General features: G+C 35.3%; 1 protein-coding gene across 1 annotated transcript in view; it reads right to left on the bottom strand.

Moving 5' to 3' along the window:
* Positions 1–18,653, bottom strand: part of LOC133337383 (cytosolic carboxypeptidase Nna1-like) — a 137,541-nt gene that overhangs the window by 9,088 nt on the left and 109,800 nt on the right. Inside the window, exons 7-10 of the mRNA XM_061545613.1 lie at positions 17,073–17,210; positions 6,016–6,296; positions 5,723–5,882; positions 5,074–5,232 (exon numbers count right to left, since the gene is read on the bottom strand). Of these exons, the coding sequence (XP_061401597.1) occupies positions 5,074–5,232; positions 5,723–5,882; positions 6,016–6,296; positions 17,073–17,210 (738 nt within the window). The remainder of the gene's footprint in view (positions 1–5,073; positions 5,233–5,722; positions 5,883–6,015; positions 6,297–17,072; positions 17,211–18,653) is intronic.

Genomic DNA, 18,653 nt, shown 5'->3' with positions numbered 1-18,653 from the left:
GCTGTGGGTCCTTTGTGTAAAAGAGAAAAACAATTAGTTAAACTGGGATCTATTTTCGTATACAGTCCACTCGAGATAATAGATCATTCTTATTGAATGTTTATACACTAGAATAAGATAGTAGTTTTCTATTGCCACATGTGGTATGTTTGGGTGAGATTACGGGGAGTAATCTACACTACAGGCTGATGAAGGGGGAGGCTATGGAGTCATCTACCCTAGAAGATGAATCAGACAAAGACTCGGCACCGACCGAATACAAAAGGGCTCTACTAAGGAATATTGAAACGTTCGTACAGAATATCGACAGTCTGGATACGTCTGTGGATATGCGGGAGATACAGTGCGCATATGACTATATAGAAGATATAGAGAGGGGTGCACCCGATGAAGTGAAAGACGATCTGTTGATTAGTGATCGGTGGATGGAGATATTGCAGAGGAAAATCATTATGGCTGGAGGGTTTAGGCCAGCTCAAGAGCAAATTGGCAGTCTTGAAACGGCATTGGAGGAGGATCGACGAAATCAGGTCATCGAAGCTTGTGACCGATATGCTATACCAAGGCTATGATGACGAATTTGGAGAAAAAAGTCGTGATGTGGCGGAGTTACGTACAAGAAATAGGAAGCTAGAAGTTGATCTTAAACGAACAGAAGACGCCAATGGCTGCCTTAAAGAAAAGGTGCAGTCGTTACAGGCTAAAGTTGAAGAGGCTAAAAACAAATACCTCCAATTAGAAAATCAACTTGAACTTGAAAGAGAATTGGTTGCGACTGCAGAGAAAGCCCAGACAGCAGAAAAATCATGGGAGAAAATGGAAAGAAAGCTTTTGAAAGAAGCGGCTCTTTCGTAGAAGAGCCGTTAATCAGCAGAGGCCAAACACGACAATTTGGCCAGACCAATGTTCGCCAATGCCAAGAAGAAACGGGAAATGGAAAATAATATCCCATTTGCACATATTTATACTTCACAGAAATTAGCTGCAGTCTATCCCTCCTTTATCAATTATAGAATACCTCATTAAAGGTCTAATTATAGACCTTTCCTATAAAATATCTTATTAAATAACATTGCTATAGAAATGTTAAAGGTATTGTTTCGAATTTTTTATATCTTTGTAGAAGAGGTCATGAGGGACCTTCGGTTTATGGAACAAAGGAACAAACAGTTTATGGAACAAAGGAACAAACAGTTTATGGAACAAAGGAAAATGAATATAAAACTTCTTGAAAGAAAGCTTTTGAAAGAAGTGGCTCTTTCGTAGAAGAGCCGTCATTCAGCAGAGGCCAAACGCGACAAGTTGGCCAGACCAATGGTCGCTAATGCCAAGAAGGAGCTGGAAATGGAAACTAATATCCCATTTGCACATATTTATACTTCACAGAAATTAGTTCCAGTCTATCCATCCTTTAACAATTATAGAATACCTCATGAAGGGCCTAATCATAGACCTTTCCTATAAACGATCTTATTAAATAACTTTGCTATAGAAATGTTAAAGGTCTTGATTAGAATTTTTTAGATCTTTGTAGAAGACGTCATGAAGGGCCTTCGGTTTATGGAACATAATAAGAAGTGTCTTCTTTCGAATAAAAAACCTCTTTAAGGGCTTACTTTTTATATAAGATCTCTTGATATGTCTTCTACCTAAGAAACACCTCATAAGGGGCCTTCTATCTATAAAATACTTAATAAAGGATTTTCTAGGATCGTCCATCTATAGAGGCTCCTTCAAGGGTTATCTTTCTATAGAAACCCCCATAAATGGTCTTCCTGCTGTAAATGACCTTAGGTGTAATCTATATACGGGCTCATAGGAGTCTTTTATCAATATCGTATGCCAAAATGTTTATTCTATGAATAAAATATCTCATCTATAGAATCTATCTATAGAATCCCAATGATTGGGTTTTCTAAAGTTCTTCCACCGATAGTTGAAACGTCTCATGGAGTATTTTCTGTCTCTAGAAGACCGGTAACAAAGTAATTTCTCCATAGAGGACATATTAAAAGGTTTTTCGTTTTCGAAATTGAAATGTCTTCTGCGAATACAAGAAGATAATTTCAGGAGCTCTTTCAAAGAAAATCACTTGAAAAGCCCAGTACCTACAAAAGACCTCTTGACAACAGAGAAATATCGATTTTGAGGACCCAAACTAAAATCTTATGAAAGAATTTTTTTTTGAAATATTTGACTTGAAAATAATCTCGTTTCTCTCTCTCGTTTCCGATTATAGAAAATAAGGACGAAAAAACGCACAAGGACTCGAAGTGGAAAGGTAGATATGTTTAACAAAAATACTTCTTATGATTTGACAGAATACATGTCATCTCAATAGACGTATACAAATATATAAATCTTAATCTTCATGAAATGTTACAGGTAAAAATATTCTCAATACTACTTAATATACTGGCCATGTCTTTCATATCAATTTGGAAATTAACTCAATCCATATCAAAACTTGAAACTTTGACAATATTTTGCCAAAGAGTATTTTATAAAATTTCTTACTGGAGTCTCGAAATTGATCCACATTTGTCTTATAATTCGGTTGGGATCTTCAACTACATGGCATTGGGCGAAAGTGTCATAACGTAAGACCCATTTTTCGAATTTGCTATCATTTGGTATTTTGGGGTTTCTAATGTGGCTATTGTGTGTGAGTATATTTTCTCTAATCGTAATGAACCATATACACCAAACCATATACACCATTTTCAACACCCAATGAACCAGGAGATATTTTGTGCTAATTTTCGAAGTTCTATCATAAATATTTCATGCAAAATCGTGGTCCATAAAAAACCCGCAATAAAGTCGGGCTTGGCCGACTATATGATACCCTTCACCGCTTTGGGTATATTTTGTCTTTTTTCCAACCTATGCTAAATTTTATTTCATTCGGGCAGATTTAGAGTCGTTTGCGTACAATAGGACAAATTTATGTAAATCGATTTATAGCACACTGGATACACGGAATTCGGTATGCCACACTTTTTTAAATTTCATCTCAATCAGACACACGTTCAAAAATAGGCATAACGCCATTCTAGGCATGTTTCGATTCGTTGGGCAAAATTTCGTATCTATGAACGGATTCAACGAAACTTGCCTGAAATTAATTTATTTTAACTTCAGTAAATTGTACACAATTGTGTGGCAATCGGACAAACTTTGGGTCTTTAGTGTACAATTTACATAAAATCGGAAGAAAAGATATATGAGAGCGATATCTAAATCTGAACCGATTTTCAGAAAACTTAACACATATCATTCTAGACTTAATTCTGTACGCTACGCCAAATTTCGTGCAAATCGAAACATATATATAAGAACTTCGGTACACCATTTACATTAAAACGGACGCAAATATGGGAGAAATCTGAACCGATTCCCAATTTCAATAGGGTTCGTTCCTGGGCCAAATAAATGAGCTGTGCTAAATTTCATCCAATTCGGATTATAAATGCGATACAATTTAACATGGACGAACAGACAGACGGACGGACATGCATTAATCCACATAGAAAGTGATTCTATGCATATTCTTAAAAGGAACCCAGTGTCTACCTCGTTTCTTTTTGTCTGTTACAAACATATGCACAAGGACATAATAAAAATGATATGACTGAGTTTTACTCTGAGCCCGAATTTTAAACTACTTCGAACGGTATAATAACACATCTTATGACGGAGAGTATTATTTTAGTATTTTTTCTACCATTTTAGTGCTGCTATTTATACCCTTCACCACACTGTGGTACAGGGTATTATGTCTTTGTGCATATGTTTGTAACAGACAAAAGGAAACGAGATAGACACATGGTTCCTTTTGAGAATATGCATAGAATCACTTTTTAAGCCGATTTATGCACGTCCGTCTGTCCGTCCGTCCGTCCACGTATTTTTGTTAACAAAGTACAGGTCGCATTTGTGATCCGATTTGGATGATCACAAATGGCCCAAGGACGGACCCTATTGAAATTGGGAAAAGTAGGTTCCGATTTATATATATATATATATATATTATATATTTTCGTCCGATTTTATGTAAATGGTGCACCAAAATCCACATATATCCTTCGATTTGCACGAAATTTGGCATAGCATTCTGAATTAAGTCTAGGACGATGTGTGTTAAATTTCGTGAAAATCGGTTCAGATTTAAATATAGCTCCCATATATATTTTCGTCCGATTTTAGGTAAATAGTGCACCAAAGTTCCTATATATCCTTCGATTTCCACGAAATTTAGCGTAGCGTACTGAATTAAGTCTAGAAAGATGTGTGTTAAACTTCGTGAAAATCGGTTCAGATTTAGATATAGCCTCCATATATATTTTCGTCCGATTTTAGGTAAATAATGCACCAAAGTCCCTATATATCATTCTATTTGCACGAAATTTGGCACAGAACGATGTGTGTTAAATTTCGTGAAAATCGGTTCAAGTTCAGATATAGCTCCCATATATATTTTCGTCCGATTTTAGGTAAATAGTGCACCAAAGTTCCTATATATCCTCAGATTTCCACGAAATTTGGCATAGCGAACTGAATAAGGTGTAGAAAGATGTGTTTTAAGTTTCGTGAAAATCGGTTCAGATATATATTTTCGTCCGATTTTATGTATATATATCCCTATATATCCAAAATCCCTATATATCCTTCCATTTGCACCAAATTTGGATTTATAAGTTAATGAAGAACTCAAAATATGGCCGAATGCAAAAACATACATGTGAAAAGTTTCGATGAAATCTGTTTAGATTTCGATATTTTGCTTTAAATTTGTTTACATAATTTTGTCCCATTGTAAGAAGCAGCTCTATATCTGACCAAAATTTAGTATAGGTTGCAGAATGACATGTTTAATTTCATGTTAATGGTCCTTCAAAAATGCGACGTCTGTTAGGATTCCATCTGTTGGATAAACCCAAAGTGGTGAAGAGTATCATATAGTCGGCCCCGTCCGACTTTACTACTTTCCTTACTGGTTTTTATGTGAAAGTCCAAGTTTTAATTCGTATTCTTAACTCTTGTTAATCTTCAAGACAACGACTCACTTACCTGCGTTGTAAAATGTGTGCCCTTGCGTGATCCCAACAGCGAGCCACCAAATGAGGCTTCAATCGTATAGCTATTCGTGATGCCCAGCATCCAGACCACAATGCGGCCAGTGCCCTCTTTGCTGCGTTGAATTTTAAATTTACAATTTTCAAAAGAAAACTGCGTACGATGTGAAAAGACAAGAAATGAAAGGAAATTATTCAAAACTTCAAGAAAAATTACAAAAAGAAGGAAATAAAAAATAATTTTTCTTTGGCTCTTGACTAATTAAAAATGTTAAGAGAGCGAGAGAGAGAGAAAAAAATATGAACAAAAATCCCATCAAGTGTCCAAGAACAACAACAAGTGAAAATGATTATAACAAAATCATTAAAAAAGAGAGGTGGAGAGGGAAGGGATATAGTTGAGAGGTATAAGAGGATAGAAATTATCTCATTGAGGGAGATGAGAGGTGCGTGAGGCTAAGAGGTATCCCATGTTATGTTTTTGTGAGTCGAACTTTTTTGTTGTCAGGTAAACACTACCTCCCTTCCCAACTACACCCCTGTAAATTTTCCTCCCACTTTCTCTTCTCCTCTCCCCCCTTTGCGCTTTTCTACATGTTTTTGTTTTTGCTTGTTGTTGTGGTTGCTCTCCTATCTCAACTTACCTTATCTGCTACATTTTTGTGCAACATAAGTGGAAAAACTTGTTCGGTAAGTTTCTTTTCCGGGTTGCGTTTATTCTCACAGCCATAAATGAAAATGTTGTGGCGGCGAGAGTGTGCGTGCATATCACAGTACATGGAAACACCACATTCATCAATCAGTCTGTAAAGAGAGAGAGAAAAATTGGGGAAGCACATTTTGGACACGTTCCGCAAAAATGCCAAAGGTATTAGTTTTCGATAAACTCTCCGATGACCCTTTACCGAAACTTCAGTATTTTTTCCCTTCTACTTACCTTTTAATTAAAGCTTTTGTATACCATATCGATGGATAGGTCTCACGTATTACCGTACGATATTGACGATTGAGATCTTTGCCCGTTAGTGAGTTACGGGAGTTGCCCACAATGACACCATCCGGATTTAGCATCGGTATCAATTTAAAGATGAATTTATGCCGCAGGCGTTTGGCCACCGTTGAATCGCCCGTTATGAAATCCATCAGACCCTTCATCATCCACGATGATGGTGTTTCGCTTGGATGAACACGTGCCGAAATAACAATGGATTTTTTACGCTGCAATGGCACAAAAGACAACAAAAACAATAACATGAAAAAAACGAAAGGATACAGGATTTTAGTTGTTTTCTCTATGTGTCTATTCGTCGGCTATTTTTTTTCCTGTTTTTAGTTTCAGTTTTCCATATGAATGAGAATTCTGTTATGGATTTGTATACGGGTCGTTGATTTTGTTAGTATGGTTGTATGTGTGTGTGCGTCAGATGCGTATGCAGTTTTGCTGCTGACATAGTTCGTTTAGTTTTTCTAACACGGAAACGGAAACAACGAAACTGCAAAAAAAATACAAATCTCTCTTGAGGTTTTTTGTTTCAACTAAAGCTCGCAAGCCTAGTGTCTGGTATTTTTTTTTTGTTTTATCACTTCTTGAATATGCGGGCCATTCGTGTCGGTGTGGCAGATCCTTTTATTTTTCTTTTTTTTCAAAACGGAAACTGTGGCAATCTCTGTTAGTTTCATTGAAAATTCACAAACAAAAACAGAGGCATTTCAATTGAAAATCGTGGCAAAACCCGGTTCATTTTAAACTAAAAAAATTTAAATTTTCAGGCCTGGATTTTTTAAAGAAGATTTTTTCAAGGCCTTAACAAGGCGTGAATTTTTTAAATAAGATTTTTTCAAGGACTATCCAACAAGGCGTGGATTTTTTAAAGAAGATTTTTTCAAGGACTATCCAACAAGGCGTGGATTTTTTAACAAGATTTTTTCAAGGACTATCCAACAAGCCGTGGATTTTTTCAACAAGATTTTTTCAAGGACTATCCAACAAGGAGTGGATTTTTTCAAGAAGATTTTTTCAAGGACTATCCAACAAGGCGTGGATTTTTTAAAGAAGATTTTTTCAAGGGCTATCCAACAAGGCGTGGATTTTTTAAAGAAGATTTTTTCAAGGACTACCACGATCCAACAAAGATAGTTCAAAGACTATCCAACAAGGCGTGGATTTTTTAAATACGATTTTTTCAAGGATTACCACTATCCAACAAGGATAGTTCAAGGACCATCCATACAAGGCGTGGATTTTTTAAAGAAGATTTTTTCAAGGACTACCACGATCCAACAAAGATAGTTCAAAGACTATCCAACAAGGCGTGGATTTTTTAAATACGATTTTTTCAAGGATTACCACTATCCAACAAGGATAGTTCAAGGACTATCCAACAAGGCGTGGATTTTTTAAATAAGATTTTTTCAAGGACTACCACTATCCAACAAGGATAGTTCAAGGACTATCCAACAAGGCGTGGATTTTTTAAATAAGATTTTTTCAAGGACTACCACTATCCAACAAGGATAGTTCAAGGACTATCCAACAAGGCGTGGATTTTTTAAATAAGATTTTTTCAAGGACTACCACTATCCAACAAGGATAGTTCAAGGACTATCCAACAAGGCGTGGATTTTTTAAATAAGATTTTTTCAAGGACTACCACTATCCAACAAGGATAGTTCAAGGACTATCCAACAAGGCGTGGATTTTTTAAAGAAGATTTTTTCAAGGACTACCACTAGGTAGTGGATATTTTTAAGGCCTTAAGGTGTGGAAATTTTAAGGAATATTTATTCAAGGCCTAAACAAGGTGTGGATTTTTTTAAGAATCGTTTTTTATATACATATATAATGATTCACACAAGGATTTTATGTAATGTATGTGGCGTTCTTCCCCCACGACAATACTCATCATTAATTCAAAACTTGAGACAAAAAACTGGACAAGCCAACAAGTGTTCCACAACACCAATCCATCCAGCCATCCATCCAATCGTGCAGGTTAAATACGCTGTCATGATAACAAAAGGATGCATTCATTACCATTGACTGAAAGGAAGGAATGGAATGTGTTGCCATTCTCTCAGCGGTGAATCAAAAACAACAACAATTGTTGATGCCGCCATCAGAGATGTCAAAATTTGTCTGTTGAATGCAAAAAACGAAAAACTTTTGTTTTCAATCTTCTTTGCCTTTTCATTGCTGAAAAACTTTTCATTCTTATAGAACGAACTTTCATCAGTCATGAGATTCACATGAGATTTGACTTTTAAGTTTGTGCTATAACATCGTTAAGCCATAAACTTTTGTTTTTGCCCTCCCCCCAAAATAGAAATTTGGTGGAATTTCCTCTGAAAAATTCCTCAACATGACTTAAACGGAAAATTCTTGGCGTGCTTTAATTCAACTTCTAGATTTTTCAATTTGTCAAAGAGAATTGAAAGGAAACCACCGAAATGAATTTTCCGATGAAAACTTTAAACCCAGGACTAATTGACTTTTGATCATAGCCACACAGTAGCAGCAGCAACTACAACAAGAACAGCAAGGAATTCAAACATTTTGTATTCATTAGTTGTACGAACCCGAAGAAGTAGATGACTTAGCAGCTTTTCAAACTATTTATTGGTTTGTTAACACCAAAAAGATTGTTCGAAATTAGAAGGAGAAGGAGGTGGTTTTGAGGGTCAACAGGGAATTATGTCGTGGCAATTATTGGAATGCTAGCAGCAAAGTTAAAACGTTTTGTGTTGTCGATTGATGCTGAACAAGGCAATCAACATCTTGTTGGGCCAGGAGTTAAATTTCCCTAATGACTAATTAAATAATAATTAAACGCCTTCGTAATAAAATATTTGTTTTTGGAATTTTTGTCACGAAATGGTGTAAGGATTGTGTGTTCGAAATCTTAACGAGAATTAAATGTCCCACAGAGGAAAGAGATATAGTTGTGGCAAATTAGGGACGGGTGGAAGTTAAACTTCTATTTCTAATATTTTAGGTTTTAGGCCAAGTACGCAAAAATGTTCGAGGAATTTTTTATAAGAAGACTTAGTGAGTAAAGAACAAATAACCAATGATGTTGTCTTTCTTATATCCAGGATTCTTGTCCGACCGCGTAATTGCAACCTCGAAATGAGGTTGGATCAGGAGTTACGGTGATTGGACAACGATATCGAGGGATAATAAAGCCGATAAGTGCTACACAAGCAACAAAACCATTTCTATTTTACGACAAAGATTTCGGATCGGTTTAACGTCCACGTCAAACATTTCTAATGTCAATTCAATACGTTGAAGAATTGTTGAGAGTATTGAGGACATAGGACAGACACTTTGCGATTTTGAAATATAAATCGAAAAATATGAAAACAAATATAGTCGTAATTTTTTTAGAAATATTTTTCATATTTCAAAAGGAGGAGATATCTTTAAAAATCCCAATATAGTCGGATTTTTATACCCTACACAACTATGTTGTCAGGGTATTATAGCTTTGTGCAGCCCCAAAAGTTTGTAACGCCGCGAAATATTGGTCCTAGACCCACCATTAAGTATACCGATCGTCATATCTCGACTATCTGAGTCGATCTAGAAATGTGTGTCCGTCCGTCCGTCCGTCTGTCCATTATAATTTGTAAACACGATACAGGCCACAGTTATGGACCAATCTTCACGAAATTTTGCATGTAGGATGGGTTCTGGCCAATGAAGACCCCTATTGTTTTTGGAAAAGATCGATTAATATTAAGGGGATGAAATGGACCAAAAACTTTATTTTTGTCGGTTTTTCTGGTCGCTCCAGAGGCCGCAATTTTGGCCCAAACACCGCGAATTTTTGCATAGAGAAGGGCATCGGGCCATAGAATAAGCATGCCTGTTTTGATAAAGATCGGTCAGTATTTAGCGGGTCAAATGGACCCTAACTTTTGTGTGAAAAATGACAAATTTTGTATTCTATAGCGTATATATTTACCACTGAAGGACATAGACCCGAGAAGTTGATAGTATATCCATGAGGAGTGGTTGACCTTTAAATTGATACCAATTATATTGTCGTAGGTACTCGGATGCGGGAGTTACACTTAAATATTTACAGGTGCTTACGACGTCATATATTATTTAGTAACCTATTACCATACTGGAGCACGGACATATAGCGCTGATCGCTTTGAAATGTTCCATGAGGTTCCAGTTATGGTCAAGGACAACGCCTAAAATGTTAGGTGATGATCAGATAATATTTTTCGGATGAAGAGGACCGAAAACTTAATTATTTGTACTTTTCGAATCGAAAGCCGAACATCTGTACTGATTTTTAGTAACATTTGCTGACCTAGAGTTCAGTCAAAAGTGAGCAAATATCGCGAAATATTACCAATCTCAGAATATAGAACCACAGAAAGTTAGATTTTCATGGAAGTTGTGTAGGGTATCGTATGGTCGGCCCCGTCCGACTATACTGCTCCGCTCACTGGTTTTCAAATACCTTTAAAGCTCCTAATATAGGCGTGGAATTTTTAGAAGTATTTTTTCAAGTTCCAAATATAAGCGTGGATTTTTTAAAAATATTTTTTATTTATTTTTTTAAATATATCTTCATGTCCGAAATATAGGCCTGGATTGTTGAAAAATTTTCAAGTTATAAATATAGAAGTGTTTTTTTAACATTTTTCATGGGCGTGATTTTTAAGAACTTACAGCCTGTTTTTGTAAAATTCCAAACGAACGAATTCGAGTGACTTACGACCAAACCTTTATTTATGTTTATAAAGGTTTTCTGATTCAAAACAAAAATAAATGACATATTTTTCAAAACCAAGGAGTTTGGTCGTAAGTCACTCGAATTCGTTCGTTTGGAATTTTACAAAAACAGGCTGTTATTTTCAAGTCCGAAATATAAGAGTGGATTTTTTTTTTAATTTCCAGTATTGAGTAAGAGTTGATTTTTATACCCTTCATCACACTGTGGTACAGGGTATTATGTCTTTGTGCATATGTTTGTAACAGGCAAAAGGAAACGAGATAGACACATAGTTCCTTTTGAGAATATGCATAGAATTACTTTCTGAGTCGATTTATGCATGTCCGTCCGTCCGTCTGTAGATGTTAAATTGTAAACAAAGTACAGGTCGCATTTATGATCCGATTTGGATGACATTTGGTACAAGTCACTTATTTGGCCCAAGGACGAACCCTATTGAAATTGGGAAAAATCGGTTCAGATTTAGATATAGCTCCCATATATATTTTCGTCCGATTTAAGGTAAATGGGGCACCAAAGTCCCTCTATATAATTCGATTTGCACGAAATTTGGCACAGAGTACTGTATTAGGTACAGAATGATGTGTGCCAAGTTTCGAGAAAATCGGTTCAGATTTAGATATAGCTCCCATATATAGTTTCGCCCGATTTAAGGTAAATGGTGCGCCAAAGTCCCTATATATCAGTCGATTTGCATGAAATTTTGCATAGAGTACTAAATTAGGTGCAGAATGATGTGTGCCAAGTTTCGAGAAAATCGGTTCAGATTTAGATATAGCTACCATATATAGTTTCGTCCGATTTAAGATAAATGGTGCGCTAAAGTCCCTAAATATCTTTCGATTTGTACGAAATTTGGCATAGTATACTAAATTGAGTCTATAATAATGTGTGCTAAGTTTTGTGAAAATCGGTCGAGATTTAGATATAGCTCCCATATATATTTTCGTCCGATTTAATGTAAATGGTGTCGTCCGATTTTACACAAAATTGACACAAATTTTGCACAACGTTCTGGAGTTAGAATAACCTAGAAGTTGGATATAAATGATTCACCAAGGTGGGTCCAATCGGCACAAAATTTTGCACTACGTACTGAAGTTACTATAACATATTGTGTGGCAAGTTTAGTTGAAATCGGTTAAGATTTAAATTAATTTACATAATTTTGTCTCTGGTCCTTCAAAAATTTGACGTCTGTTAGGATTCAATCGTTAGATATACCCAAAGTGGTGAAGGGTATCATATAGTCGGCCCCGTCCGACTTTACCACTTTCCTTACTGGTTTAAAATTATTTTTTCTAACTATTCGCAAGAATTTAAAAATATTTTATTAAAAATATTACTTCAAGGATTACTAAATAAAATTAATAAATAACAAATTTCGGAGTTTGTATTCATCTCTTCCCACGTAATGTTTCCACTGTGGTTTTCGAACAAAAATATTCTTCCATTTATCCGTGCATCTGTGGCGAAGATCTGGGTTGCCGTGGACTGAGTCTAACATCTCCTGGGCAATAAAAAATCGACGATTTGTTATAAAATCCACCATAAGAAATATACCATTCCGTTTGCAACACCTCGAAGTATTCACCTCAGACACCATGAAGATGAAGTATATATTCTTGATCAGAAATAAATTCTACTTTGATTTATGAGCATCGGTCTATCTGTTGAAATCAAGATAGAGCTTGCTATATATAATTTGAATAGCCCCCATATAACGGTAGATCCAACATTTCGGTATATTAGAGATTATGGGCTAGGTTTCCCACCGAATTGACTGTAATTTTGTATTTTAAATTCAAATTGGGTAGAATATTCTCCTACTTTAAATAATCTATATGGATTCACTTTTGACGATATTCCCTACTGACGGTAGTTCCCAACTTTTGGTATTTTGGGGAGTATACGAACGTTTTCAACCGAATTTGCTGCTCCTCCTACCTAATGTTATGAATTTTGGTCCACTTTTAACTATAGTGGTACCTCCCAAATCTCGGTATCAAATATGTCTATATATTACCAAATAATTCATTGGTGAATGCTGTTGAATTATTATCTCTTTTCCATTCCCTTTGTTCGTTTCTCTTGGCCTCGATTATATCCTTTTTTCCTGTTCATTCAAATTTATTCTGTCCTTGTGCTAACCAATGTTAACACTTCATTGGGTTTAATTAAAAGCATGTCAGCAGATGACGATGCTGACACCTTCCCCCTCTTCCCAATACCCGAACAGCAACAACAAGCCTTTGCCATATTTCCATACGTTTGTCCTTGGTGTTGTCCGTCCTAGCTATTGAGCTGCAACATCAGCAGCACGATGTGCCTGTATTGTAATTTTTCTTTCACTCTAATTAAACCATACATTTTAATGAAAAAATAGGAGTATTCGTCCATAAACTATTTGTCGTTTTTGGTACGAGAGAATGAAAACAGATCATAGTAACCTGTTCCTACCAATTCCTCCCTATAGAAAAAATGAACTAAAAGCATGGAACTATGTTACCCAAACAGAAACATAAAACGGCAATATTCTAATGAGTTGCCTGTAAATTATGCAGCAATTTACTGTTGGATTCAGGAACTATCCTCCTATTTACCACACCAGAACTACAAAAAACCCCCTAGCCACATTAATTGGACATCCAAAGAAATAATCGTAACATCATAGAGTTTTTGCCTATACCCATACGCCACAGACTTTGTACGGAAAATTCTTAGTACATTCTGTGCCATATACTGAGTAACTAAACCATATGTGTGGAGTCCTTTATGCGGTACATGGGGTAAATTCTCTGTTGTATTCGATGCAGAAAACAATTCGAAGTTGTTTGATAATAAAAAAGCAAACATGATGCTCCTGCATCGGTTAACCACATGCAAAGATATTACATGGTCTTTTAATATGAGTTTATTTGAAGAGAGTATACAAAAGCTGATGATGTGGAACAAAACACAGGAGTTCATCTGAGGTATCTGGGAGATAATTTAAAGCAATGGGAGTAAATTGAATGAAAAAGGCCGAAAAAATCTGATAAACGCAAATGCTCTTTTGAAATGTGGAAACCCCAATATTTCGATTTCCCCTTTTTGAAAGTTATATATAAGACCTGTTGTAGGGACTCATATCCATAGAATACTGGTAGAAAAGTCTATAATAGATTTTTATCCGAATAACATCCATTGTAGTGTCTTCTGTTTATATTGAGAGATGTCTTGCCTCGTGAATAGTCTCCTATCTTCAGAAGATCTCTTATAGCATGGTATATTTGAAAGGTATTCTGTTTATGGAATACTACTTGAAAAATCTCATATCAAAAGTTCTCCTGCCTAGGGCGACCTGTTGAAATTTATTATATTTATAGATACCATTTTGAAAGTTTTTTAATACATACAATACGCTTTGTAAGTTTCCTAACCAAAGAATACCTTTAAAGACCCATTAACGTCTCTAGAAATCCATTAGGCCTCTTGAAATGTCTCCTGTTTATAGGATACATCTTAAGGTCTCCATTTTATAGAAGGTCCGTTTCGAAAGTTTTCAATCCCATTTGAAAGTTCCCATTAACGTCTCTAGAAGTCCATCAGACCTCTTGAAATATCTCCTATTAATAGGATACAACTAAAGGTCTCCAATTTATAAGAGACCTTAAGAGTCCTTTCAAATGGAAGACCATTTGAAAGGTCCTTTTCTCTATGAAGGACACCTATTAAATATCTTCGATCCATAAAAGATCTCCTGCTTAAAAATAATAATACCTAATACTCCTCCTGAAAATCTGCTAACGTGAGAAGTTTTATATATGGAGGTCAAGTTAAAGTTTTTCTATCTCTAGAAGTCCTCTTGAATGGTCTCCTGTCTTTAGAACTCCTCTTGAAATTTCTTCTGTCCATAGAACACCTCTTAAAAGGTCTTCGATCTATAGATAACATATTAAAAGATTTCCATCTCAAGAAGTCCGTTAGATCTCTTATTAATAGAATATCTCTTGAAAGATCTCCCATCCGTAGAACACCTCCTGAAAGTTCTCTTCAGCCTATCGAAGGTCCGTCGAAACGCCAGTTTTAAAATCCTTTGAAAGGACTTCTTGAAAGGTCTCTAGAACTTCTGTTGAGTGGTATTCTTCCCATAGTGGACTTGTTTAAAGGTTATAGAAGGTCCGTTTCAAATGTTTTCAATCCATTAAATAGAATACCTCTTGAAATCTATTCTGTCCATAGAACATCTCTTAAAAGGTCTTCGATCTAAAGGGAGCCTATTGCAAGATTTTCCATGTCAAGAAGTCAGTTAGACCTTCTTTGAATAGAAAAATCTCCTATCCGTAGAAGACCCCCTGAAGTTCTCTTCAGCTTATCGAAGGTTCGTCGAAACGCCAGTTTTAAAATCCTTTGAGAGGACTTCTTGAAAGGTCTATAGAACCTCTATTAAATATCTTCGATCCATTCCATATCTCCTACTTAAAAATAGTAATACCTATTTTCAGAGAACTCACCTGGAAAATCTGCTAACTTGAGAAGTTTATATATGGAGGTCTAGTTTATAGTTCTTTCATCTCTAGAAGTCCTCTTGAATGGTCTTCTGTCTTTAGAACACCTCTTGAAATCTATTCTACCCATAGAACACTTCTTAAAAGGTCTTAGATCTATAGGGAACCTATTGCAAGATTTTTCATCTCAAGAAGTTCGTTAGACCTCCTTTGAATAGAATGCCTCCTGAAAGTTCTCTTCAGCCCATCGAAAGGTCAGTTTAAAATCTTTTGTCTATAGAAGACCTGTTGGAGGATCATCTGTCTATAGAAGACCTGTTGGAGAAACATCTGTCTATATAAGACCTGTTGTAGGGTTTGCTCTTTATAGAGGTAGTTTCGAAAGGTCTTTAGAACTTCTGGTGAAAGGTATTCTTCCCATAGTAGACCTCTTTAAAGGTCTCTTGTCCATAGATGTTTGCATGCCTATAAGAGAAAGGTCTTCCGTTATAGGATTCAACTCTTTAAAGATCACCTATTTATAGAAGGCGTACTTAAAGATCTGCAGTCTATCGAAGGGCAGTTAGAGGCCATTTTTAAGATCATTTGTCTATAAAAAACCTGTTGGAGGGTTTTCTGCCTCTGTAATATCTGTTGTAAGGTCTTCTGTCTATAGAGAACCTGTTAAAATGTGTTCCGCCTTTAGAACTTCTGGTCAAAGGTTATTTTTCTATAGTAGACCACTTTAAAGATCTTCTGTCGATGTAGTAACTATGGAAAGATTATCGATTCATAGAAGATTTTGTCTCAATAGAATACCTCTTAAAGGGAAGATCACATTTCAAATACATTCCATGAAAAGCCTTCTGCCTATATTCGAAATGTCGACATATCTTTGTTAAAAGAAGACCCGTTGGAGCATATTATTTTACTGCAAGGCCTTTTGTATGATTTTTATATTTATAGAAACCAGTTGCAGGGTATTTTATATTTAGAGGACCTATTGAAATGTTTTTACTCTCTTGAATACTGTGAAAATTTCAACACGGTATGTTTGGGATATATCGGCCCACATTTCAGTATAACCCTCGTAAAATGGTAGCGCAGCCTTTCGGTGTTTTGAAAATATTATCCTCATTTTAACCACCATCTTTTGATATTTCGCTCCTTAGAGGGTAAACACTTATTTCTAGAAATTTTTAAAAATTTCAAGGTACCGCATCATTTATGGTGTTTTAATGGTCTAAGCAAGAAATCTATAAGTTAACAGAGAAAATAAAATACCTATCAATGTAGGTCTGTTCTTTTTTAAATAGTCTCCATATATAGTCCCCGACCGATTTTAGTACTTTGAAGGCCAACATCATTATGGAATGTATGAGAAATTCGACCAGACGAAGTTTATCCATATTTTTACCAGATTGTAAAATACCACAAATATCCACAAAAGCCTTCTCTCTATGGAAGTTCTCTAAATGAGCTCTGTATACAGAAATCCCTCTTTTCCTTATTTTTTATCCAGTAAATACACATTAAAAAATTGTATATTTGTAGGAGTCTTCGATGATGTTCTCTTTGTGGAATATAATACCTTTATCTCTATTTGTTAAAATTTAATTTTTAATTGATTACCAACCACAGAACACATTCATCCTTTCTATATTCATTTCCACTTCCAACCAATACAATTTAATGCAATAAAAACAATTTAATTATAATTTCCCAATCGCCACTCCCATGGAGTTCGCTCCCACCCACCCACAACTTACCTTCATTAATTCCTCTGATACCGCCGGTGTTGTTACAGTCAGATAATAGACATTATTACCAGCCAATGTCCGGCACAGCAGTCTTAATTTGCAAAATTTCGATTTCACAGGATTCTTTTGTATTTCCATTAAATAATCCTGCAACAAGAATAATAACAACAACAAAAGTACGGGTTAATAAAAAAACGCAACATACAAATAAAAATGTCATTGTCAGCTGTTTGTTTGGTTGTTCGTTCGTTTGTCTTTGGTCATGTTTTCGCTGTCCGATAAATATTAATAAAATCAATTTATTGTACTGTTTAATTCATAATCGAAAATAACAATGATAATAATGAAAAATTAATTAATGTCATTTATGTGTGTGTGTGTGCGGATATTTGTTGTTCGAACTGTATGGATAAATATTAAGCGGATTTTGTATTATTGACATCCGTTGAACTTGTGTGAAAATTTAATTATTTTGATTTATTTGAAGGAAAATAGGTGGAATGAAATTTAATCGAACCAAGTTATTTTTCTATTAAAAATACTGATACTTCGGAAGTAACAAATGTGATCTTCTATAGATAGGTCATCATGTTGGAGGCCTACAGAGAGCAATATTCATTGATGACCGCCTTCCCATAAGTCATCAATGAAAATTGCCCTTTGAAGGTCTCCAAGTTGATGCTCTATCTATAGATGATCACATTTAGAATCTTCTACCTATAGAAACCTCATAAAGGATCTTCAATCAAATTATAAGGTTATAATGGACCTCATGCAAAGCCTTCCTTCTTAAGAAGGCCGCATGAAGAATAACGAATACCGAATGAAGTTAAGTCTATCTATAGAAAAATTATAGACATGGTTATTAAGGCGTTGCTCTGTATAGAATACCTATTGAAGGGTGTTATATTTACAAAAAAAAACCTCATAGGATCCCCCTTTCTAAAGATGATCGCATGTACAGTTTACTATTTATAGAAAATTTCATAAATATAGAAGATCTCACAAAGAGTATTTTGGCTATAAAACTATTAGAAAGGACCTCATTCATTTGGTAATTCTTATAAAAGAGCTAGTTATTTAAATATTTACTAAGATATTTTATAGAAGAGCTCATGAGGGACCCTTTTTTTATGGAAAAATAGGAAGAATCTTCTTTTGTACATAAGAAATCTTGAAGGGTCTACTTTTTTATAAGAGTATCTAAATATATCTATGAAAGGGTCTTCCACGTGTGAAATGCCCCAAAAGAGCCCTTCTATCTTTGAAATGCTTCATGAAGGTTTTTCAAAGTTCGCCCATCTATAGAAGCCACCCTGAAGGGTCTTCAATCTATAGCAGCAGTGCCCAAAATAGGTCCCATGGGCTGTCGGTGTGTGTCAAAACTCTCACACACACAATGATAAAAATAGAAATATTTGAAAATAAAAAATATTTTCAAAATTGTCTTTCATTCCTTTTTAGTTTCATACACTGAACAAAAAAATTAGGACATTATTGGCAAAAATTAGTTCAGAAAAGTCAAAATATGTGACCAATACAATGGGGATTGGCGAAACAGAAGCAAATCTATCTTTATATAAGAAAATA

This window comes from Musca vetustissima, unplaced genomic scaffold, assembly GCF_032173495.1.
Source record: "Musca vetustissima isolate MV318-11 ecotype Yass unplaced genomic scaffold, APGP_CSIRO_Mvet_v1 utg103296, whole genome shotgun sequence".
Taxonomy (NCBI): Eukaryota; Metazoa; Arthropoda; class Insecta; order Diptera; family Muscidae; genus Musca; species Musca vetustissima.
This window is presented reverse-complemented; position numbering and strand designations above follow the sequence as displayed.